The 26,055-nt window shown below is 43.4% G+C and overlaps 1 protein-coding gene across 1 annotated transcript in view; it reads left to right on the plus strand.

Annotated features, from left to right (window-relative positions):
• The window catches only part of sbf2 (SET binding factor 2), a 344,856-nt gene that overhangs the window by 73,794 nt on the left and 245,007 nt on the right, over positions 1-26,055 (plus strand). Inside the window, exon 2 of the mRNA XM_084308216.1 lies at positions 183-268. Coding sequence (XP_084164342.1) covers positions 183-268 — 86 coding nt within the window. The remainder of the gene's footprint in view (positions 1-182; positions 269-26,055) is intronic.

The following is a 26,055-nucleotide window of genomic DNA, read 5'->3' on the forward strand; positions in this document are numbered from 1 at the left end:
AAAAGCCATTTTGGTCTGGCGGTCTTTAGGAATAGGGGGCAGGTAACTATAAGAATGATTCTTCTTCCTGCTCCTTTTGATCATGGTAGAACGTTATTTATGATTTTGTATGAAAACTGTATGAGAATTGCTTCCATGTGGCAAATAAAACTCTGAATCTGAATCTTTTTCTTCTTCCTCAGCTTCAGGAGAGGGGTGCGGGAAGATCATCCAGCGCTTCCCCAAGAAGGACTGGGAGGGCACAGCCTTCCCCCCAGGCGTGGAGATGGTGAGTGTTGGCTAGCAGCCTTCTGTGACCTCAGACGGCGAAGCGGGTGCACTGTATTTAACTCAGGAGTGTGTTTACACCGACGTTTCAAACCTTGTTACACAGTGCAATACTCCAATTCAGCCATTGGCAATTCAGCCGTTTGGTGGGGGGCGCTGTTGAGCGGGCCTGTGACCGGACCTGAAAGCGCCCCTACTCTGCGGCTCTGCAGCTGCATTATGCTTCTCGCAAAATCCAGCTTCCAGCTCCCGCTGCCTAGCCGTCGTTATCAGAACACGACACACATATCATAATGTTCACAGCAAACTGTAGTTGATCACCAAGTATGTTTTATTAACGTAGAATAATTCATATAAGAAAAACGATAGGGAAATCTCTTCCCTTTCTCCACTGGTTAAAAATGCCAGGAACTGAAATTGAAACTTGTTGTGCGCCGCAGTGATATGTGTTTATTATGAAATGACAATTGCGTGTTGACACGCCCACTGCGCGAAGCCTCCAAATAACTTTTTCCAGTTTGCACATATCTATTATCTATGACTAATTCTATCTATTTTTAGGGGCAAATGCAGTGAAATAGTCGCGCTGTGGTTACATGACGTCATTGCTATTTTAGAGCTGCTCTACCGGTTACAAGGTATAGTCAAAATCCATACCGTAGAGCAAATTCATACCGTTTATACCGTATACCGTTTATACCGTCCACCCCTAGTGGATCCTCGACTTTCTGACAGACAGGCCAGGCAGTCAGGGTGGGTGGACATACCTCCAACTCAATCACCCTGAGCATCGGGTCCCCCCAGGGCTGTGTTCTCAGCCCCCTGCTGTATTTGCTGTACACACATGACTGTGTGGCCAGGTTCAGCTCCAACTCCATAGTGAAGTTTGTGGACGACACGGTGGTGGTGGGTCTGATCTCTGACAACGACGAGACGGCCTACCGGGAGGAGGTTGATGTCCTGGCACGCTGGTGCCGGGATAACAGCCTACTCCTGAACATTGGTAAGACCCAGGAGCTGATTGTGGATTTTAGGAGAATACAGCAGGGGTGACACACGCCACTGTGGATAAATGGGGCTATCGTGGACAGGGTGAACAGTTTAAAGTACCTGGGAGTCCACATCACAGGACTTGACATGGACAACACACATAGACACTGTGGTAAAAAAGGCAAAGCAGCGCCTCTATGACCTGAGACAATTAAGGAAGTACAGAGTATCGGGGAAGATACTCCACTCCTTCTATTCTGGGGCTGTAGAGAGCATCCTGACTGGGAATATCACTGCCTGGTTTGGCAACTGCACTGCCCAGGACAGGAAGGCTCTACAGAGAGTGGTGCGCTCAGCAGAGCGTACTACGGGTATTGCACTACCACCCTTGCAGGACTTATACAATAGGAAGTGCAAATCCAGAGCCTGCAGAATAATGAAGGACCCTTACCACCCCAATAACAGCCTGTTCAAGCTGCTGCGGTCAGGCAAGCGCCTCCGCATACACGCAGCAAGAACAGAGAGACTCAGGCTCAGTTTCTTCCCCCAGGCCATCAGAACATTGAACACTAGGGGTGTAACGATTCGACCTCACAACGAGATTCTATTACGATTCTTCAGGCAACGATTCAATGCATCATGAAATCTCTTCATTTGACCACGATTCGATTCGATAAATTTTCTATGAATTTTCTATCAGTTTTCTATCAGTTAATTCCCCCCAAAAAATAATACACAAATGTGGCTGGGGGAACTGATTCACTCAGCATGAATGGACTATAGGTCAATAAAAACAATACACAAAAAAAAACATTATAATCGATTCTAACATATTCAAATCGATGCATCGAATCGAACACATTAGAATCGATGCATTTCGATAAATCGATGCATCGTTACACCCCTATTGAACACTGATAGCACACATGAACACACACACACACCACACATTCTGCACTCTCTCACACACAAACATACCACAGGTCACTTTAAACACACAAGAAAAGGTCACGTTAAAGGAAAGAAAAAAGGTAATTTTAAAGAAAAAAAAAAAAAAAACATAACTGGATGTTTTTGTATAGTATAGTTAGGATAGCATAGTGGCATAGAGTATACATGTATAATAGTGTACATAGGACTCATTACCTTTTGTATTTTATCTTAGTACTTTTATCATGTCTATTTTATTTCTATTCTATTTGTATTTTTTGCACAATCGAATTGGGCATGGCCACCTTCATTTCACTATATGTCTTGTGTATGTATGTGATGAATAAACCTCTTGAATCTTGAATCATCAGGCTGGTTTGAAGGGTTTGAGCAGTAGTTTGTTGTAACACGAGGCCGTCCTCCATCGGCCTGGTTTGAAGGGTTTGAGCAGTAGTTTGTTGTAACATGAGGCCTTCCTCCATCGGCCTGGTTTGAAGGGTTTGAGCAGTAGTTTGTTGTAACATGAGGCCTTCCTCCATCGGGCTGGTTTGAAGGGTTTGAGCAGTAGTTTGTTGTAACATGAGGCCGTCCTCCATCGGGCTGGTTTGAAGGGTTTGAGCAGTCGTTTGTTGTAACACGAGGCCGTCCTCCATCGGGCTGGTTTGAAGGGTTTGAGCAGTCGTTTGTTGTGATTCCACGGAGCAGACAGAGTGCACATGCAGTTGCATCATCTCCTGCGGTCTTGTGGTCCTGTAGTCTGTCATGGAAATCAGACTAGCGGTTAAGCATCATTCACGCCAATCAAGTCGCAGGCAAAAGAGTTCACAACAGGAGATGTGGCACAGTGGAAAGTTAATGTGTCACGTATCCCGGTTGTACAGTCCTGTCCTCCTGTTGGTCCTTGGCCTTGTCTTTATTACCTCCTTCCTGATCTCAGTGGGGGGAACTCTTTCTAAACGGTGAATGGTAAAAATGGACTGCATTTATATAGCGCTTTTATCCAATGCGCTTAACAACGTATGCCTGATTAGGTAGGGGTTAGGCGTCTTGCTCAAGGACCCTTCGACGCACTGCCCGGGAGAAGCCGGAATGGAACCGGGAACCTTCTTCTGACTACCAGACGACCACTCTACTACCTCCTGAGCCACCGTCACCCCCGGCCCGCTCTCTTCTGTGTGACATGAAATGTTGGTTGAAAGAATTCACTCTCTAGTAGTCATAGATGTTTTTTTTTTTGCCATGAAATTATTAGGGCTGACCTTCGATTTTTTTTGGAATTCAACGCTTCGGGGCCGAGATTCGATTTTATTTCGAAGCTTCGAAATAAAATAAAGATTTATATTTTTTTATTTTTATTTTTTTTATTATCATTTTTAATTTTTTTTTAATGTTGTGGGACTTGTACAGCACTTTGTTCAACTTTGTCAGTGCTGTAAAGTTTAAACCTTTTTAAATCTTAGACAAACTAAACACTTTGCTTCCATGAAATATTGTAAGCCGTCATTTGAGGCTTTATAAAAGCAGCACAATGAACACAAATCTGTCAGTGCCGAGTCCGACCTCATCTTAAATAACAAACAGCATTGCTTGTTGTAGTTAACAAAGAGAGGCAGAGTTTTTTTTTTTTTTTTTTTTTTACATAATCGAATTTTATTTTCATATTCGAAGCCCATGCCCATCGAACGAAGCTTCGAAGTATTTAAGACAGCCCTAGAAATTATAGAGCCCCCGGAGTCTTCCCATATTCTCTGGACACGTGTTTGTCATTCTGTCACATGGAGCGGTTATCGCCATTTCCTGTGTCAAACTAAATGCATAATGATTGTTTATTTAGAGTTTGTTTTGAGCCTTTCCGGCCTGACTAATTGGGGAAATTCCTCTCTCTTGTGATTCTCCTGTGCCCAGTCTGCTATCAGTCCCTCTCTGCTGGCTGCCTGTCTCCCATTATGAAGATCATTAGGGCCGTGATGGACGGCAACACTCCTACGCAGAGCTCTACGTCATCCAGTTAAAAATAATAATTCGAAAAAGCTCTGCCCTAATTGCCCTATAATGGTAACCATTTACTGACTTCCACCACGGCCAAATTAGTTTGTAGTACATGATGCAGCAATGACTTTGAATTGCGATGTATAAATAGTGTCACAAATAACCAAATATTAAAGGTGCTGTAAGTGGTATTTTTTGGTTTGTTAAAATAAGTCGTCTACATGAGAGATCTCTATTGCGACAGCTATCACTGATTATAGAGTGTCTGGTCAGTAACACGACGAGTCTCCCAGTCCCTCCACTCTGCTGCAGTAAACACAAAATACATGTCCTGGTATCCTGCTCCCACGTTATCCAATCAGGAGAGAGAACTCCACACTGCAAAACATTTTCTGTCAAAAATAAGAAATAAAAACTAGTTTTAAGCAAATAATTATGTCCTTGAAACAAATAAAATAATCTACCAGTGCAGTAAGCAAATTTGGCTTGACAAGATTTCTTGAAATAAGTAAAGATATCTCTCTCCTGATTGGATAAAGTGGGAAGGGATACCAGAAAATGTATTTTGTGTTTACTGCAGAGCGGAGGGACCGAGAGACCCATGTTACTGACCAAACACCATATCAGCGATGTTGGAATGTAGAGCTATTTAACACTTATTTTAACAAAAGAATACCACTTACAGCACCTTTTTAAGCTCTTTGTACAAGTGATGCAGTTATCAGAGAAGTAAAGAATAAATGTGTGTTCATGGCTGCTTCCATTGACACGGGTGACTAAACATGGTGGCACAGAGATGCTGTCACGTGAAGTCTTTGCCCTCCGTATTTCAAAAATAGACTTAAGAAGATGGAGGGAACAACCAGTGGTCCAATAGTGCGTCTAGCTAGTGGCTCGTCAACCAGTGGTCCAATAGTGTGTCTAGCCAGTGGCCTGTCATGAGAGACAGATGCGTGAGGCAGGTCCCCTGGCCTGGTGTGATAATTTACTCTTCTGTGTTAACCACAGTTCAGAGTGTTGACATGTTTGGTCTGTTGTTCTAGACATTATTCTATTTCTTTCTAGACGTTATACTATTTCTGCCGTGTTCCACTTCTGTCAAATTCCATTTTTCATTTTCTCTTCCAATGGGCCGTTTTGGATTACATTTTTGTTTTTTCCGCGTGAAGTATTTATCACCAATTTAAATTTATGATGTATTACTTCTCTGCTTACGTCACTGCTTCGGCTGAAACTTAAGTGATTCCAATTGGTCTCAGCCGGCTTTAAATTAGGAACTTGTGCTTAGGTACTCGTCCATGTTAGGAGCACTGCATGGTGAGTTTTCGAGGCGATTTGAAGACTTCAAAACAGCTGAGGATGAAATGCCCAATGATTTCCTTTGCCTGCAGTGTGGATAATGCACCCAGTGATGTTCAGCTGGATCTCATTGACCTGCAGTTTGATGCGGTACTGGCAGAGCATTTTAAGTCAGAATAACTGCTGGCATTTTACTCTTCTCTCAAGGAGGAGAACTTTCCAAACGTGAGGAGACATGCTCAGAAGATGTTGGTTCTCTTTGGATCTACCTACATCATGTGAACAAACATTCTCAGTAATGATCCAGGCAGAGATCCTCTCTCACTGATGATCATCTGTCAGCTGTGCTTCGCCTTTCCACCTCAGACATTCAATAGTAATATTGAAAGAAATTGTCAAATAATAGTCGACTTCCGGAGGGCTAAGGAGGGACAGTGGCTCAGGAGGTAGAGCGTCTGGTCATCAGAAAGTTCCCGGTTCGATTCCAGCTCCTCCCGGCAGTGTGTCAAAGTGTCCTCGAGCAAGACACTTAAAAACCCCATAACTGCTCCCGATTAGCAGGTTGGCACCTTGTGTGTGTCACCTCTGCTGTCGGTGAGTGAGTGAATGGGTTAATGTGAGGCACAAGTTGTGAAGTGCTTTGGATAAAAAAAAGAAAAGTTATATAAATCCAGTCCATTTACCATTTAAGGAGGTCCTCCCTCCATTGGTCCATCAAGAGAGGGTGGATACTTTTTAATTCCTTGGCACCGCCATATTGCCACAGTGGGAGGTCAACCACCAGCCACGTGATTAACCGGGACCACCCGAGGCTTCACTTCCTGCGCCAGATCAAAAGGTCTGGTGACTGGGGAGGCGATGCGGCACTTTTCCAAAGCCACCGTGGAGAGTGTCCTCGCCGTCTCGGTCACAGTGTGGTATTGGCAACACGGCCCGCCCCCCCCCCCCCCCCCCCCCCCCCGACAGAGGGGAGAGCTGGAAAGAGTAGTCCGCACAGCGTCCAAGATCTCTGGCTGTGACTTTCTCTCTCGTCTCCTCCTTATATGCCACAAGTATCGGACTCGGAGTGTGATCGCAAACACCTCTCAGCCCATTAGCTCCTCTCTTCAAAGGAGATTCCAGAGGGAGAACTCCAAGGTGTGGGACATCTCGCCCCAGGAACGGCACATCTGCTGAGGCTTGAACTCTGACGCACAAGCAGTAGAGCAGGCGTCAGCCAATAAGCACTTGTGGTATTAAAGTGAGCATTAGCCAACAAGCACTTGTAGTAGTAGAACAGACATTAGCCAACAAGCACTTGTAGTAGTAGAACAGGCATTAGCCAACAAGCACTTGTAGTAGTAGTACAAACATTAGCCAACAAGCACTTACAAAGTAGGCAGGTAGCAGCACAAAGCACTTTAAGAGCCCCCCCCCCCCCCCCCCCAGCTACATTCCTGCCTGGCTTCAATGAAAGTACACTGTGGCAGATACCTGAGATTCTCTGTCTGTCAGCCCATGTTGTTTCATTTTGGCTTCATTTCACAGCTTTATTTTCTCTCAAAATATCATCACCTCATTTTCAATGATGTTGAGATTGCAGGTTAAGTTAAGATGGGTCCAAACACAAAATTTAACAAAGGGGAAAAACTCAGATCAGACAGACATTGAATAAATAAAAATATACTGAAGCAGGGAGACGTGATCATGTGGAGTATTGACTCTTGAGTTGCGTGAGTTGAAGATAATTTCCAAGAAGCTGGGGCATTAAATCATCAGTCTGTACTCTGGGGACAAGCCATACTGTAAGCTAGTCATTTCAGCATGTCAGATTGGGTCCATAGGTGTTAATTTCCTGGCAATTATCTTAAAGATAAACTGATTTATTTCGTCTCTCTGCCATAAAAGACAGACCCACAAAGCCACAATATCCATCGCCAGTAATACATCCGAGAGCAGAATGATAGACCGTGTTTTAGGGATTTGAAATTGGAAGGAGCAGCATTTCTATAAATTACATCTCCATGATCCAACACTGATAGGAAAAGTGCTTCAACAATACTTTTCCTACTACTCACAAGGAAGCTGGTTCTGTTTCCGTAACAGAAACCGATTTTTCATGCAGTATTCCAGCGCATCATTCCACGTCCGTTTCTCTGTGGAGTGTGAGATGTGTTACGCAGCTAAGGCTGTCCCCGAAGCCTGTTTTTGGGATTCAAACTTCGTCAGGGTTTTTCGAACGGACGGTCGAACCTTCGTTTTTAATTATATAAAAAAATAAAAATCGAATTACATTTTTTTTATATATAAATATCCTCAAACTAAATCATCAAGTGATTAATCTGATTAAATGAGTATTTCTTTTATTAAATCAACTTTCTTTAATGAATCAGTTTTTTTTAATACTACAATATTAGTGTACGGTAGTCTAATCTTTATCTGCAACTGTGAAGAAAAACCCCATTGGTTTAAACAGAATGAATAGAAAAAAAATATATATATATAAAACGAAATTTTATTAAAAATTAAGAATTCAATTGTTGATTTAGAATTCGAATGCCAACGTAACGAACGAACGTTCAAACGTTTGGGCTCAGCCCTATACACAGCATGACTAGTGGTGTTTCATACCGGTGGCACTTCATCCAGGAGCCCAGTGATGTAGAGCAGAGCAACATAATTCTTAGAGCTACGATGAAGAGAATCCTTGGAGCTACGATGAAGAGAATCCGTAGAGCTACGATGAAGAGAATCCATAGAGCTACGATGAAGAGAATCCTTAGAGCTACGATGAAGAGAATCCTTAGAGCTACGATGAAGAGAATCCATAGAGCTACGATGAAGAGAATCCTTAGAGCTACGATGAAGAGAATCCTTAGAGCTACGATGAAGAGAATCCTTAGAGCTACGATGAAGAGAATCCTTAGAGCTACGATGAAGAGAATCCTTAGAGTCACGATGAAGAGAATCCTTAGAGCTACGATGAAGAGAATCCTTAGAGCTACGATGAAGAGAATCCTTAGTCACGATGAAGAGAATCCTTAGAGCTACGATGAAGAGAATCCTTAGAGCTACGATGAAGAGAATCCTTAGAGCTACGATGAAGAGAATCCTTAGAGCTACGATGAAGAGAATCCTTAGAGTCACGATGAAGAGAATCCTTAGAGCTACGATGAAGAGAATCCTTAGAGCTACGATGAAGAGAATCCTTAGAGCCACAATGAAGAGAATCCTTAGAGCCACGATAAAGAGAATCCTTAGAGCTACGATGAAGAGAATCCTTAGTCACGATGAAGAGAATCCTTAGAGCTACGATGAAGAGAATCCTTAGAGCTACGATGAAGAGAATCCTTAGTCACGATGAAGAGAATCCTTAGAGCTACGATGAAGAGAATCCTTAGAGTCACGATGAAGAGAATCCTTAGAGCTACGATGAAGAGAATCCTTAGAGTCACGATGAAGGGAATTCTTAGAGCCACGATGAAGAGAATCCTTAGAGCTACGATGAAGAGAATCCTTAGAGCTACGATGAAGAGAATCCTTAGAGCTACGATGAAGAGAATCCTTAGAGTCACGATGAAGAGAATCCTTAGAGCTACGATGAAGAGAATCCTTAGAGCCACGATGAAGAGAATCCGTAGAGCTACGATGAAGAGAATCCATAGAGCTACGATGAAGAGAATCCTTAGAGCTACGATGAAGAGAATCCTTAGAGCTACGATGAAGAGAATCCATAGAGCTACGATGAAGAGAATCCTTAGAGCTACGATGAAGAGAATCCTTAGAGCTACGATGAAGAGAATCCTTAGAGCTACGATGAAGAGAATCCTTAGAGCTACGATGAAGAGAATCCTTAGAGTCACGATGAAGAGAATCCTTAGAGCTACGATGAAGAGAATCCTTAGAGCTACGATGAAGAGAATCCTTAGAGCTACGATGAAGAGAATCCTTAGAGTCACGATGAAGAGAATCCTTAGAGCTACGATGAAGAGAATCCTTAGAGCCACGATGAAGAGAATCCGTAGAGCTACGATGAAGAGAATCCATAGAGCTACGATGAAGAGAATCCTTAGAGCTACGATGAAGAGAATCCTTAGAGCTACGATGAAGAGAATCCATAGAGCTACGATGAAGAGAATCCTTAGAGCTACGATGAAGAGAATCCTTAGAGCTACGATGAAGAGAATCCTTAGAGCTACGATGAAGAGAATCCTTAGAGCTACGATGAAGAGAATCCTTAGAGTCACGATGAAGAGAATCCTTAGAGCTACGATGAAGAGAATCCTTAGAGCTACGATGAAGAGAATCCTTAGAGCTACGATGAAGAGAATCCTTAGAGTCACGATGAAGAGAATCCTTAGAGCTACGATGAAGAGAATCCTTAGAGCTACGATGAAGAGAATCCTTAGTCACGATGAAGAGAATCCTTAGAGCTACGATGAAGAGAATCCTTAGAGCTACGATGAAGAGAATCCTTAGAGCTACGATGAAGAGAATCCTTAGAGCTACGATGAAGAGAATCCTTAGAGTCAAGATGAAGAGAATCCTTAGAGCTACGATGAAGAGAATCCTTAGAGCTACGATGAAGAGAATCCTTAGAGCCACGATGAAGAGAATCCTTAGAGCCACGATGAAGAGAATCCTTAGAGCTACGATGAAGAGAATCCTTAGTCACGATGAAGAGAATCCTTAGAGCTACGATGAAGAGAATCCTTAGAGCTACGATGAAGAGAATCCTTAGTCACGATGAAGAGAATCCTTAGAGCTACGATGAAGAGAATCCTTAGAGTCACGATGAAGAGAATCCTTAGAGCTACGATGAAGAGAATCCTTAGAGTCACGATGAAGGGAATTCTTAGAGCCACGATGAAGAGAATCCTTAGAGCTACGATGAAGAGAATCCTTAGAGCTACGATGAAGAGAATCCTTAGAGCTACGATGAAGAGAATCCTTAGAGTCACGATGAAGAGAATCCTTAGAGCTACGATGAAGAGAATCCTTAGAGCCACGATGAAGAGAATCCTTAGAGCCACGATGAAGAGAATCCTTAGAGCTACGGTGAAGAGAATCCTTAGAGCCACGATGAAGAGAATCCTTAGAGCTACGATGAAGAGAATCCTTAGAGCCACGATGGAGAGAATTCTTAGAGCCACGATGAAGAGAATCCTTAGAGCTACGATGAAGAGAATCCTTAGTCACGATGAAGAGAATCCTTAGAGCTACGATGAAGAGAATCCTTAGAGCTACGATGAAGAGAATCCTTAGAGCCACGATGAAGAGAATCCTTAGAGCCACGATGAAGAGAATCCTTAGAGCTACGATGAAGAGAATCCTTAGTCACGATGAAGAGAATCCTTAGAGCTACGATGAAGAGAATCCTTAGAGCTACGATGAAGAGAATCCTTAGTCACGATGAAGAGAATCCTTAGAGCTACGATGAAGAGAATCCTTAGAGTCACGATGAAGAGAATCCTTAGAGCTACGATGAAGAGAATCCTTAGAGTCACGATGAAGGGAATTCTTAGAGCCACGATGAAGAGAATCCTTAGAGCTACGATGAAGAGAATCCTTAGAGCTACGATGAAGAGAATCCTTAGAGCTACGATGAAGAGAATCCTTAGAGTCACGATGAAGAGAATCCTTAGAGCTACGATGAAGAGAATCCTTAGAGCCACGATGAAGAGAATCCTTAGAGCCACGATGAAGAGAATCCTTAGAGCTACGGTGAAGAGAATCCTTAGAGCCACGATGAAGAGAATCCTTAGAGCTACGATGAAGAGAATCCTTAGAGCCACGATGGAGAGAATTCTTAGAGCCACGATGAAGAGAATCCTTAGAGCTACGATGAAGAGAATCCTTAGTCACGATGAAGAGAATCCTTAGAGCTACGATGAAGAGAATCCTTAGAGCTACGATGAAGAGAATCCTTAGTCACGATGAAGAGAATCCTTAGAGCTACGATGAAGAGAATCCTTAGAGTCACGATGAAGAGAATCCTTAGAGCTACGATGAAGAGAATCCTTAGAGTCACGATGAAGGGAATTCTTAGAGCCACAATGAAGAGAATCCTTAGAGCTACGATGAAGAGAATCCTTAGAGCTACGATGAAGAGAATCCTTAGAGCTACGATGAAGAGAATCCTTAGAGTCACGATGAAGAGAATCCTTAGAGCTACGATGAAGAGAATCCTTAGAGCCACGATGAAGAGAATCCTTAGAGCCACGATGAAGAGAATCCTTAGAGCTACGGTGAAGAGAATCCTTAGAGCCACGATGAAGAGAATCCTTAGAGCTACGATGAAGAGAATCCTTAGAGCCACGATGGAGAGAATTCTTAGAGCTACGATGAAGAGAATTCTTAGAGCCACAATGAAGAGAATCCTTAGAGCTACGATGAAGAGAATCCTTAGAGCCATGATGAAGAGAATCCTTAGAGCTACGATGAAGAGAATCCTTAGAGTCACGATGAAGAGAATCCTTAGTCACGATGAAGAGAATCCTTAGGCTATGTGTCCACTAATAGCCTTTTTTTCGAGGCGGACCGATTTGAAAAAAGAAAAAAAAAAAGTTCCAATCGTTTTTCTGGGTCTCCCCAGAGCTTGCGCCAGCCGCGGCTTCGCCCCTTCCTCGATGAGTTACATTGATGAGCGCGCTCCTTTCCAAAAAAGTTGAACTACTTTCAACGTTATGAGCTGGGAGCGCTCCGCCAAAAACGCTGCCGTCGAGAGCTCATAAAACGCGAGGCGCGGCTCTGGGAAGAGGAGCGCGCCTGTCACGCCTGTAGCATAGAAATGAATGACAGAAAGGAGCTGACAACTCATAAAACGTCCCCTATGGACACAAGCCCTTAAATCTTTTTCATACTATTCACATTTTCAGTTGACTTGATACAGTTCAATTTGGTTGCTGTACTGTAACTAGGGTATTAATTAACAAAGTAAACATTTTTATTTTTAAAATTTTTTTTAGAATCGAAATTAAGAATCGAAATGCAAATATGTTACTTCCGGTTCCAGAACCGGAAGTTAGGAACCGGTTCCTATTAGAACCGGTTTTCGGTGCCCAACCCTACTGATGGTTAGATGGGTCACTATTTTTCTTCTTTATATGGACTGGTAAATGGACTGCATTTATATAGCACTTTTATCCACTTTTTGCCTCAAATTCACTCACACATACCGGTGGCAGAGGCAACCATGCAAGGTGCCAACCTGCTCATCAGGAGCAGTTGCGTGTCTTGCCCAATGACACTTTGACACGTTCCAGGGAGAAGCCAGAATCGAACCGGGGGACCATCCGGTTACCAGGCGATCGCTCTACCTCCTGAGCCACTGTTGTAAAAGGGCAAATCTGTTTTAGTTCAGAATTGGAACGTGTCTTGTCACCAGCTTGGCTGGCCGTCTGCACTGATACAATTGGCTGTATCAGAGGGTGGGAGAAGCTGGCGGGGTGGGTCCGGGTCGTTGTAAACAGCGACTCCTACAGTTCGGTCGGGGCGCCTGCTAAGCGCGGATTGGACGTGAGGGGGATAGTGTGGTCCTCCCACACGCTACGCCCTCTCAATGAGAATCCGCGCTGCCAGGTGAAAAGAAGCGGTGATTGGCTGGACGTGTGTCGGAGGAAGCACGTGGTAGCCTCCACTCTCCCAGATGATCTGACTGTGGGGGGTAAGTGCGCAGCGATCAGGAAGGGACTGGGAATTGGCATACGACTAACATTGGGATGGGAGAAAATCGGAGGAAAAATGGAGGGGGGAAAAGACCAATAAAAAAAAAAATTGGAACGTGTCTACCTTCATCTAGTCCCTGGACTCGTGAGTTTGTTATCAAGTCTTTGCTCAATGTTACACAGATGTGGAATGCAATACAAAAAATTGGAATACAGGGATTTCTGAAGTTTATCAATGTTCTCGTTTTATTTTATTTATGGTTTCGGCGAACGATCAATTACGGCTGTCGATTTGCGTTAGCCGCCAGCCGAGGTCTTGAGGTGTCTCCCGACATCGCGAAGGGGATCATTGTACCGTACTCCTTTCCCGCACGTGCGTAGGGATGGGTACCGAATTCGGTACTTTTGAGGCACCGAACCGAAACACGTCGGTACTACCGAGTATCGAATCAAGTGAGAAACCGAAAAGATTTTTTTTTTTTTTTTTTTACTTTTTTCTTTTCATGTCAACGTTCACACGCACAATATATGCTTACCTAGGATTTGACTTGATTCAACAACAAAGCAGTCGGAGCAATGATAAGCCGAAAACTGTCGAAATTGTAGTTATTTGAAGTTTGGATTTATTTTTTTACGACTGAGGTAGGTAAATTAAATTTCTTGAGACTAAAGTACCGAAAAAAGGTACCGTTGGGTACCGGTATCGATTCACAGGTACCGGTACCGGTATCGGTTCAAATGTGAAAGGTACCCATCCCTACACGTGCGTCTGTATTTCTCTCCGGTAATTGAGGAAGGAGACACAAGCTGTTACCGAAGCACACGCGGATATCTCGTAGTGGTCCAGAGAGGCAGCAGACCCCATTCCTCCGTGAGTCAGCCGGTCCATTGGTGGCCATCACGGCTCCCTTATTGTGAGTTATGACTGCGGAGCCGTCTCCTGTCTCCAGGGCCGCTGGGCTCCCTCTCTGAGGGATGAGCCGTGACAGCATCTCGGCATCATCGTCCCCGAAGCATCCCGGCGTGGCAGTTAAATATAGAAACGACCCCCTCCATCGCCAAGTGGACTGGTTTAGTGATCGCAGATGAGGACCCGTGTGCCTCTGCAGCATGTGGGTCCAGAAGTGCACGTGTGTGTCTGTGTGCGTGTCTGTGTGTGTCTGTGTGTGTGTGTGTGTACCAGATCAGTACCCCCCGACCTGCAGCACACAGTGAGTCACGCTAGTTGTCTTTATTGCGATAAGCAACGCCAAGCTGAGTAAACAAGAGGATGGTTTCAGAACTGCAACATGGCACATTCCGGGCAAATTGTCCTGTGTGCTTTCTGTAATTAGGGTAAAGTGTGTGTGTGTGTGTGTGTGTGTGTGTGTGTGTGTGTGTGTGTGTGTGTGTGTGTGTGTGTGTGTGTGTGTGTGTGTGTGTGTGTGTGTGTGTGTGTGTGTGTGTGTGTGTGTGTGTGTGTGTGTGTGTGTGTGTGTGTGTGTGTGTGTGTGTGTGTGTGTGTGTGTGTGTGTGTGTGTGTGTGTGTGTGTGTGTGTGTGTGTGTGTGTGTGTGTGTGCGCGTGCGTGCACATGCTGTCCGAGCTATGCTTTCTGTAATTAGGGTAAAGTGTGTGTGTGTGTGTGCACGTGCGCTTCCTCTGAAATTGGACTATGCGAGCGAAGACAATTTAGGGATATTGAATGATCGTCTGAATAGCATAAATTCACATGTTGACATGTTTATATTGGTCTATGGAAAAGAGAGCCGCAAACGCATAGCAGAGACAGGATGGGGGGTGATGAGGGGGGGTCTGTTTCTGTGGCGTGTGACAAAATTTGGTCAAGGGCCAAATTACTGGGATTCCAGCTTTGAAGTTTTAATGAAGACACACCATAGTGTTTAACAGACCCAGCGAGCAATTTGCATGTTGGCTCTGTTTCGCGCTGGTATGTAAAAACATTATTATTTGCAGATTTTTCTCCACTCTATGAAAAAAAAAAAAATGAGTAATTTACAAACGAGAGAGAGAGAGAGAGAGAGAGAGAGAGAGAGAGAGAGAGAGAGAGAGAGAGAGAGAGAGATGAGAGAGAGAGAGAGAGAGAGAGAGAGAGAGAGAGAGAGAGAGGAGAGAGAGAGAGAGAGAAGAGAGAGAGAGAGAGAGAGAGAGAGAGAGAGAGAGAGAGAGAGAGAGAGAGAGAGAGAGAGGAGAGAGAGAGAGAGAGAGAGAGAGAGAGAGAGAGAGAGAGAGAGAGAGAGAGAGAGAGAGGAGAGAGAGAGAGAGAGAGAGAGAGAGAGAGAGAGAGAGAGAGAGAGAGAGGTCTGTAATCAGACGGAGAGGATGGGGGTGGAGCGTGGGGAGCTCTCTGCGGTCGCACCAGGCCCCCAGCGAACTAAATAACCACAGATGAAGAATGCACTGAGGAAGGGGAAAAAAAGAAAAAGAAAGCGTTAACAGTTCAAGCTCTGAAAAATCTGTTTCCAATCTCCCTCTGGGCGCGCATACGACCCAGCTCCGCTCCGCTCTCACCTGCGACAGTCGGGCCAGAACTCCACGCGGAGGTCAGCGCATTGTTCTTAATACGTGCCTCAAACACATGTGTTAACCCCCCATCCCACACACGCACACACACACACACACACACCACACACACACACACAGGGTCCAGACATGGAATGGACAGATGTTCTGGATGTAGTAGGATGTGCTCACATAGTGGAAAAACCCCAGACGTGTCAGAGTGGATGAAGGAGGAAGTGTCAGAGTGGATGAAGGAGGACGTGTCAGGAGTGGATGAAGGAGGACGTGTCTGAGTGGATGAAGGAGGACGTGTCTGAGTGGATGAAGGAGGACGTGTCAGAGTGGATGAAGGAGGACGTGTCTGAGTGGATGAAGGAGGACGTGTCAGAGTGGATGAAGGAGGAAGTGTCAGAGTGGATGAAGGAGGACGTGTCAGAGTGGATGAAGGAGGACGTGTCTGAGTGGAATGAAGGAGGACGTGTCTGAGTGGGAATGAAGGAGGACGTGTCAGAGTGGATGAAGGAGGACGTGTCTGAGTGGATGAAGGAGGACGTGTCAGAGTGGATGAAGGAGGAAGTGTCAGAGTGGATGAAGGAGGACGTGTCAGAGTGGATGAAGGAGGACGTGTCAGAGTGGATGAAGGACGTGTCAGAGTGGATGAAGGAGGACGTGTCTGAGTGGATGAAGGACGTGTCAGAGTGGATGAAGGAGGACGTGTCTGAGTGGATGAAGGACGTGTCTGAGTGGATGAAGGAGGACGTGTCAGAGTGGATGAAGGTGGACGTAGTCAGAGTGGATGAAGGAGGACGTGTCAGAGTGGAATGAAGGAGGACGGTGTCTGAGTGGATGAAGGATGTGTCAGAGTGGATGAAGGAGGTGTCAGAGTGGATGAAGGAGGACGTGTCAGAGTGGATGAAGGAGGACGTGTCAGAGTGGATGAAGGAGGACGTGTCAGAGTGGATGAAGGAGGACGTGTCAGAGTGGATGAAGGAGGACGTGTCTGAGTGGATGAAGGATGTGTCTGAGTGGATGAAGGATGTGTCAGAGTGGATGAAGGAGGACGTGTCAGAGTGGATGAAGGAGGACGTGTCTGAGTGGATGAAGGAGGACGTGTCAGAGTGGATGAAGGAGGACGTGTCAGAGTGGATGAAGGAGGACGTGTCGGAGTGGATGAAGGTGACCGTGCAAGGTGCCAACCTGCTCATCGGGAGCAGTTAAGTGTCTTGCTCAAGAACACTTCGACTCACTTTGAACTGCTGCGGTCAGGCAAGCGATACCGGAGTCTCATGGCCAGTACAGAGAGACTCAGAAGGAGCTTCTATCCCCAGGCCATCAGGATGCTCAACGATAATAACACTATGTAACAAACCATCAAATACACTCACAGCACACACATCTACACGCACACACTCACTTTAAATAAACAACTCACTGTAGCACCCACTTTACCCACTTTAGACACTTTAACACACTTTATATTTATTGGTAAAGAGATTTGCACTACAACTCATACCTCATTGCACCTTACCCTATGTTGTACCTCATCCCATTTCTGCATTGTACTGTATATTGTATTGTAACTCAGTTACCTTTTCTCTACTCTGCATTGTATATTGTATATATGTATATTGAACACTTTTGTTTACACTTGTTTACGTACTTGACTTTCTATTTTATACTTATTTTTATTTTTATCTATTTTTATCTAGCACACTCTCAGGAGCAAAACAGAAAGAAGCATTCCATATAAAAGTATTGTGTATTGTTGTATGACAACTAATAATGCAGATGCTATTTATTTGTGTGGTGATTTAAATAGTCGCATTGCAGATCTGAAAGATTATGTGGAGGCAGATGACATCCCGCCTAGATCCGCTTTAGATCTGACTGTAAATAAACACGGACAATCCTTCATTGAATTTTTAAAAGACTCAAAATGCTGTGTAGTAAATGGGAGATTAAACGCTGACAAAGATAATTTCACTTCAATTTCTATAAAGGGGAGAGCTGTTGTGGACTACATTGTAACTCCTCACGTTGACTTGAAATCATGCATTGAATTTAGTGTTTATACACCATCTGAACTTGTTGGCTCCGAAGGTGCAAATCTTATTGATATCCATAGTAGATTACCTGATCATTCAGTACTATGCTTACACTTTCGGGCCGGTGACTCAGTTAATATCCAGAGCATGGTTGAACCCCTGCAGCAAATCAAACCATGTAATAGACACCTGCCAGCTAATTTTCTTTCCTCTGAGATTTGCCAGGGGGCTTTACTAGATGTCATGGAGCTCTTGAATAACGGTCCGAAAAACCAGGAGAATATTGATCTCTGTTACAATAACTTATGTAGTCTTCTGCATAAAGAAATTGGTCGACACTGTGCTACAAAGAAAGGCGGGTCGCCCAAAAAGTATTTTAAGACCAAACAACCTTATTGGAATAATGAATTAAATGGGCTATGGCTTAATTCAAGGGCAGCCGAAAAATCTTTTCTAAAAAGCAAGGAACAGAGTGTGAGAAGAGACTTACTGAATGAATTTAAAGCTTGTCAAACTAAATTTGATAAGAAACTCAGATTTTTCAAACGACGTTTCAAGAGAGGACAAGCTCTCCATATAGAACAACTACAAGTCAGTAATCCCCAGCAATTCTGGAAAGAAATAAATAAACTAGGCCCCAAAAAAACCCAGACAGTCCCAATGGAGATTGTATTGGATAACGGTGAATCATGTTTTGAAACTGAGCAGATTCTGAAAAAGTGGGAAACCGACTATAGTAGTCTGTATGCTTGTAGTAGTCACCCTTTATTTGATGATGGTTTCCTGACAGAAATATGTAAGTTAAAATGTGAGGCCGAACTTGGGATGAGCAATAGCCCTACAGGTTGTGAATTATTAAATAGTGACATTACGTTAGACGAGGTACAGAGTGTAGTGGACAGAGCGAAACTGAAGAAAGCTATGGGTATTGAGGAGTTGTCGAACGAGGTCCTTAAAACTCCCTATCTGCTGAATGTATTACACTGTTTATATCAAACTTGTTTTAACACAGGCACCATCCCCTCGATATGGAACAAGTCCATTATTAAGCCCATCCCCAAATCTGCAAAAGCTGACCCTAGAGTCCCACTAAATTACAGAGGTATTAGTTTGATCAGTACAGTTTATAAATTATACTCAAGTGTTCTTAATAATAGATTAAATAAATACTTAGAATATAATGAAATGTTGGTGGATGAGCAGAATGGGTTTAGGGCTAAGAGAGCTCGTATTGATCATGTTTTTGTTTTATCATCGGTGGTGAGAGCCAGATTGGACGAGGGCAAGAATACATTTGTTTGTTTTGTTGACTTTAAAAAAGCCTTTGACTGGATTAATAGAGAGCTTTTGGACTATAAATTAATCTGTTCTGGTATTGATGGACTATTTTATAAGGCTATCAAAAGCCTGTATAAGGCCCCATCTGCCTGTCTGCAGCTGAATGATGTTAGGACCGGCTGGTTCCCCACACCATTCGGTGTAAAACAGGGAGATGTGCTTTCTCCTACTTTATTCGCCCTTTATGTTAATGACCTGGCGCAAGAAATCAAGCAAGCCAATCTTGGTATTCCAATAGATAATATAATCCTAAGTATTTTATTGTACGCTGATGATATTGTTTTGTTTGCAGAAAATGAAGCAAATTTACAAAACATGTTGAATATTATGAGTTCTTGGTGCATGAAATGGAGACTTGCGATTAACAGTGAAAAAACACAGATTATGCACTTTAGGAAAAAACACGAACAGCAGAGTAGTCATAAGTTTCAATTTGGACCAACGCCTCTGATTTACACACATTCTTATAAATATCTTGGTTTTACCTTTAATGAGTACATGTGCTTCATAGAAGGAAGGAAAATAATGTCTGAGTCAGCAGGAAGGGCGCTAGGGGGCGTGTTGAGTAAAATGAAAGTGTGCACTGACCTTGGGTTTTCAACATATACACAATTATTTGATTCAATGGTGGGTTCTGTTTTGTTTTATGCTGCTGGAGTATGGGGTTTTGATGATGCTCCTGAATGTAATGCGATCCAGAACCGGGCCATAAGATACTTTTTAGGAGTCCATAAATACACACCAAAAGGGGCTATAGAAGGGGACATGGGGTGGGATTCTTGCTTGGTCAAGCAAAAGGGTGAAATGGTGAGGTTATGGAACCGCCTGGTCCAGCTGCCAAATGGCAGGGTGACTAAAAAGATTTTTAATTGGGACAGAGCACACGGTCATCCCTGGTCAAGAGAGATGTCTATGATTTTTTCCTCTACTGACTTGAGTATGATTTTTATGAACAATTTGCAGTGTAAGGTTCACATAATTAAAACAAAATTATCAACAATCCATCAGGATAAGTGGAAGGTGGAGATTTTGAAAAAACCTAAACTTAGAAAATATATTGAAATAAAAAATGAGTATTTTACTGAACCTTATGTAATGTTAAACTTAAAGAGAAGACGGAGGTCTCTGTGTGCCCAGTTGAGGTCTGGCACCCTGCCATTGGCTGTGGAAGTGGGTAGATTCCAGGGTAAACCTGAGGAGGAGCGGTTGTGTGTTCTGTGTGATCTGGGAGTGGTGGAGGATGAATATCATTTTGTTTTTTATTGCCCTTTGTACACCACTTTGAGGAGGGCTTTATTTGAAAAAAATTCAAATTGCAAACCCAGATTTGTTTTGGCAGTCTGAGAGCTGTATGTTGAGTTGTTTTTTTGTGGAGGACATCTTCGGTTTTGCAGGATTTTTGGAGAAGGCATGGCACCTGAGACAAAACACACTGTATCCTATATAATTGTATTTGAATTCACCTTGTTTTTCTGTTTATTTACATTGAGTACAGCTTGTGTTATATTACGTTTTATTGTATTTTCTTGTATTTTTCTTTTTTTATTGCCATCTTGGTCTATGTCATTTGTTAAGTAATTGGTAAAGTATATTATTATATACTTATTGTTATGTGTCTTGTAAGCCCATATGGGCTGGGCATACATCTGTATGTAAGACACGAGAAAAAAAAAAAAAAAAAAAAAAAAAAAAAAAAAAAAAAAATCAAATCACTAATAAAGAAACTTGAACTTGAAACTTGCCCCCGGGAGGAGCGGGAATCAAACTGGGAACCTCCGAATTACCAGACGACTGCTCTACCTCCCCGAGGCCACTGTGGCCTCGACAGTAGTTAAGTGTCCAACAGTTCTAACGGTTCTCAAGTTCTCCAGCCGTTAGTTCTCCAGCCGTTGACCAGGTCAGTCTATGGCTACCGGCACCAAGGACTGACCTATGCTTAGATACTCACAGAGAGCAGCTAAGTGTGAGTGAATGCATGAATGAATGAATGAATGAATGAATGAATGAGTGAGTGAGTGAGTTAGTGACATTGCTTAAAAAGAAAGAAGAAACAAGTAAAGTTGCTAATTTTAATATTTTTGATAATAATAATCAACTTTATTTGTATAGCACTTTTCATACAGAAGTTGCAGTTCAAAGTGCTTCACAACAGTAAAAAATACAGGCATAAGCGAGCATAAAAAAAAGATGGAGGTAGCAAGGTAAGGTAAATCACAGTGTTTCACATTAGGATCTAGCATCCCAATAGACCTTTCTGTTTACAGTTTTCATTCAGTAATACAAATAATAAAAATAGAATAGACAGAGAATAAAAACAAAGTGGGGTTGGATTCAGTTAAAAAATAGGCAAATAATTATAAAATAGAACGGACATACAACAGGGTATTTAACATACAACAGAGCAGTGCATCAGTAAGAAGTAAAAAGTGTGATAAAATAGTTCAATTGATGGTGAATATATCTGCACTGCTGCTACACTGCTCAACGCAACTCCATGTCCACGTGAAACATTTAGGAGCGAAATTCGGAGGAAAATAAAAACCTCAAGTACTGTGCTTTTTAATTAAATTCAAAATATTTTCGACTATTTTCTTTTCAGCACAGGATAATGGCCGATACACTCTCGATGAGATCTTGACGTACAAGCACCTGACTCTGACCTCTGACCCCTCTCTGTCTCGGGATTCTGGTGGAAAATGAAAGAAGCGTGTTAAAATAATTCTTGGTGTTATTGTGAGTCCGCTTAATGTTTTTATTGGAACGGGACACTTTACTGCCTTAATTACTCTGTTGTTTGAATTTACCACCATAGTCGAGAGCAAGGAAATTAAACCATGTACCATGCAAAAGCCAGAGGAATGTCTGGAATGACTTTGATGTATATTGCGGAGTTGCTGAGTGTGCTTGCTTAATTTCTTGCGCCATTCGTTTATTGCTTTGCGTAAACTCTTGCGTTAATGTCCGCGGCTTGTAGACTCAATATTAGCATCCAGAAGGGATTCATCCTGATTCACGTGTTATTGTAGACATTGTTATTGGGCTGACTAGTATGATAAGAACTTGCTAAGCATCACACTGTATTCTCCCCTCTTTGCCCTCTCATATTGTTTACTCTCTCTGTCTCTTTCACAAACACACAGGGGGGGAAAACAGTGCTGCTTTCTTTTGTGCATATTAGGCTTGCCGTGGTTGTCTGTGTTACGGGGGTTACTCAGTGTTGAGGCTCCACCGAGTACATTACTTGCCCATCGCCCCCACCAGTGTATGTATTTTATAAACAATTATATATATTTTCTATAAATACAACCCATTTAGTTCATTTTCGCATATCAGTGCGCCCACATTCATCAAATAAAAAAACTAAATTTAGTAAAAAAAATAATTTTTTAAAAACTAAGCGTGTTATCAATACTTAGTCAGACAACATTATAAAGTGACAACATTATAAAGTGAACATGTATAGGGGCCGACGGCAGAGCTATTGCTTAAGTTTCACTTTCACTGAGAGTAGATTTAACTTTGCGTGAAGGAGAGAAAGGAGGCTCTAGAGACGACGTGACAGGTGACACAACGATGGCAGGATCGAGGATTTGGAAATATTTCCAATTAAACTCTGCAGCAGCTCGACTGGAGAGGAGCTCAGAGGACCAGACCAGACCAGCAGCAGTATGTTTGACTGGAGAGGAGCTCAGAGGACCAGTCCAGACCAGCAACAGTATGTTTGACTGGAGAGGAGCTCAGAGGACCAGTCCAGACCAGCAACAGTATGTTTGACTGGAGAGGAGCTCAGAGGACCAGTCCAGACCAACAACGGTATGTTTGACTGGAGAGGAGCTCAGAGGACCAGTCCAGACCAGCAGCAGTATGTTTGACTGGAGAGGAGCTCAGAGGACCAGTCCAGACCAGCAACAGTATGTTTGACTGGAGAGGAGCTCAGAGGACCAGTCCAGACCAGCAGCAGTATGTTTGACTGGAGAGGAGCTCAGAGGACCAGTCCAGACCAGCAGCAGTATGTTTGACTGGAGAGGAGCTCAGAGGACCAGTCCAGACCAGCAGCAGTATGTTTGATTGATTGATTGATTGATTGATTGATTGAAAAGTTTATTAACACTTTGGGTGCCGGGAACCGTCTTTAGACGTCATTCCCGGCCATGCTCAAGTTGCCGGAGGACGCTTTACGTCGTCCTTATATCAATATTTCAAAAATCTGCGATCGGATTCATATGTCCCCTCCGCTGGCCTGAGATCCACCAGCAGGACCCACTGAGCTCTCTGGCGGTTCAGGAGCGCCATCTGGTGGCCGATCGGCGCAATCGCTTAAACAGGATGTGCCATAGAGGTTGTGCTAGACGTCCGTATTGCTTCCGGCCACTCGCTATAGGTTCCGGGACTCTGGCTCGTCACGCTACATAGCGATCGATTGCCAATAACTCGATAAACAACATGATTTGGACGTATATACCATTATACAAGCTGGAGATGGACCGGGTAAATCGCCATCCCATAATGATAGAATTTCTACTCTACGATGATCGCTCAACGGCGCGCGGAGACTGGGGTGAGTTTGAGCGTGTAACGTTACCGTCTTCGATACTAACTGCTATTATCAACATTTGACCCACATTAGATGATTGGTATAACGCTGCCCACGGAATTATAAACGCCCCCTCGCCCATCCGGTCAACATCAGATGACGTGTAGTAACTTCTAGAAGTACGTCTAGTTGGAATTTTTTATATCGCGCTGATTGCCATCAAACTGTATTTCATCATCAATATAATGCATTTGGGGCTATATATCACGTTCTGGAGAAAGCTGCAGAAAGAGATGAAAACATACTTATACATTAGACCATACTTTACTATGAATATGTGAATGAAAAAGTTTAACGTTGCTACACAATGAACAATACATATAGGACTTTGAATGGGCCCTAATAATGGCAATGTAGCAATAGAATTTAAAAAGTTATAGCCCTGCAAAGAAGGGGACTTTCTCCATAGACAAATAGCGCTGGCAATCTATGGTATATCATGAATTTAACCTTAGGCAGCCAAAGTGTTAACAGATTGCAGAATGGGTACAGTACAGCTCAATACATACAATTGTTAAGGGGATGCAGACCAGAGAAAGACTTTCGTCTTGTTTACATCGGGGTCCCCCATTTCCAATTCATCATATGACACACACGACATACAGATAGACAGTACTGCTACATCTATACATTTATGACATACCAGATTTGCAAATACAGTACTATTTGTGATAGTAAAAAAATCCAGAAAAATAGTGTATATACATTTGACATAGAAACTGTACATTGGAGGAGGTTTGGTAGGTGGGGTGGGGTTGGGTTGGGTGGGGCTGTACATTGGAGGTGGGGGGGGGGGGGGGGGAGGGGGTTGGGTACGGGGGGGGGGCACTGTACATTGGAATACTGACAAGGCCATACTTGGTCTTTACTGTACAACTGGGTTAGGACATTTGTAGGGGCCAGTTTCGAATTGCAGTCTCCCGTAGGTGTTCTTTGAGAGTGTTTTTGAAAGTGGGTAGTGATTCACATTCCTTTACAGCTTTGGGTAGGGCGTTCCACATTGATGTGGCATAATTGCAAAACGTGTTTAGTCCCTTGTTTGAGCCGAATCTGGGTTTTACATGATTTGTGGAGCTCCCTCTGGTGTTGTGATCGTGGTATTCACTGACCTTTGGGAAGTATTTTGACATGTACATGGGTACCTTGGTCGTGTAGTGTATCTTGTAGACCAGGCCCATTGCAAGTTGCTGTACTACTCTAAGCCATCCTAGGTTGGCAAAGTGGGCAGGGGTGAGGTGGGTTCTAGGAGTCAGGTCAAGCAGTAGTCTGACTAGTTTGTTTTGAGATGTTTGTAATTTGGTTTTTAGTGCCTTTGAGGTGCTTTGGTACCATGAGGTGCAAGCATAGTCGTAGTACCCTTGAATGAGTGCTCCTGCCAGAGTCTTCAGTGTATTCTTGTTTACCAGAGAGGAGATCCGGTACAAGAATCGAGTTCGTTGGTTGACCTTTTTTATTACATTGAATGCCATTTTGTCACAGGAAAGATTAGCCTCTAGGATGGAACCCAGGTAGGTAATTTCATCTTTCCTTGTGACAATATTGTCACCCACTGTAACTGAGAAGCCGTCGGTCTTGCTGAGTTTGTTATTTGAACCGAAGAGAATGGACTCTGTTTTGCCCATGTGTAATGATAGTTTGTTATCAGCGAGCCATATGCAGATTTTGCCTAGTTCCGAGCTGAGGGTTTTTTCAACCTGTAACTTGTTCTTGTCAGAGACCAGCAGGGCTGAGTCGTACGCAAACAGGAACAAGTTGCAGTCACAAGCTGACGACATGTCATTTGCATAAATTAGGAACAGTAGCGGTCCTAGTATGCTTCCTTGTGGAACACCACAGTTGACTGGAGAGGAGCTCAGAGGACCAGTCCAGACCAGCAGCAGTATGTTTGACTGGAGAGGAGCTCAGAGGACCAGTCCAGACCAGCAGCAGTATGTTTGACTGGAGAGGAGCTCAGAGGACCAGTCCAGACCAGCAACAGTATGTTTGACTGGAGAGGAGCTCAGAGGACCAGTCCAGACCAGCAGCAGTATGTGACTGGAGAGGAGCTCAGAGGACCAGTCCAGACCAGCAGCAGTATGTTTGACTGGAGAGGAGCTCACAGGACCAGTCCAGACCAGCAACAGTATGTTAGCACCATGCACTAAATAAGGCTGCAACTGCATCGATCCGTCATTGATCCGTCAATGATCCGTCAATGAAAGGGGAGAAAATGTATCAATGTAGCCCCATGACGTTAAAGATCAAGTAAGCGCTCTACAGATATTGAGCATCATTTAGTAAAATGTCCGGTGTCACCAGTAATACCGGTGTTGTTGATGAAATAGATGGAACATGAATCCAGGCCTATTGAACTTTTACAAATAATAATAGTAATACATTTTTATTTTTATTTCAATTAAATTATGTTTTACCAGTTTGAAGTTATCCTTCTGTGGCTCCACCCTGTTGTTTATATT

The sequence above is a fragment of the Notolepis coatsorum genome (genome assembly GCF_963971535.1).
Source record: "Notolepis coatsorum genome assembly, chromosome: 2".
Lineage (NCBI taxonomy): Eukaryota > Metazoa > Chordata > Actinopteri > Aulopiformes > Paralepididae > Notolepis > Notolepis coatsorum.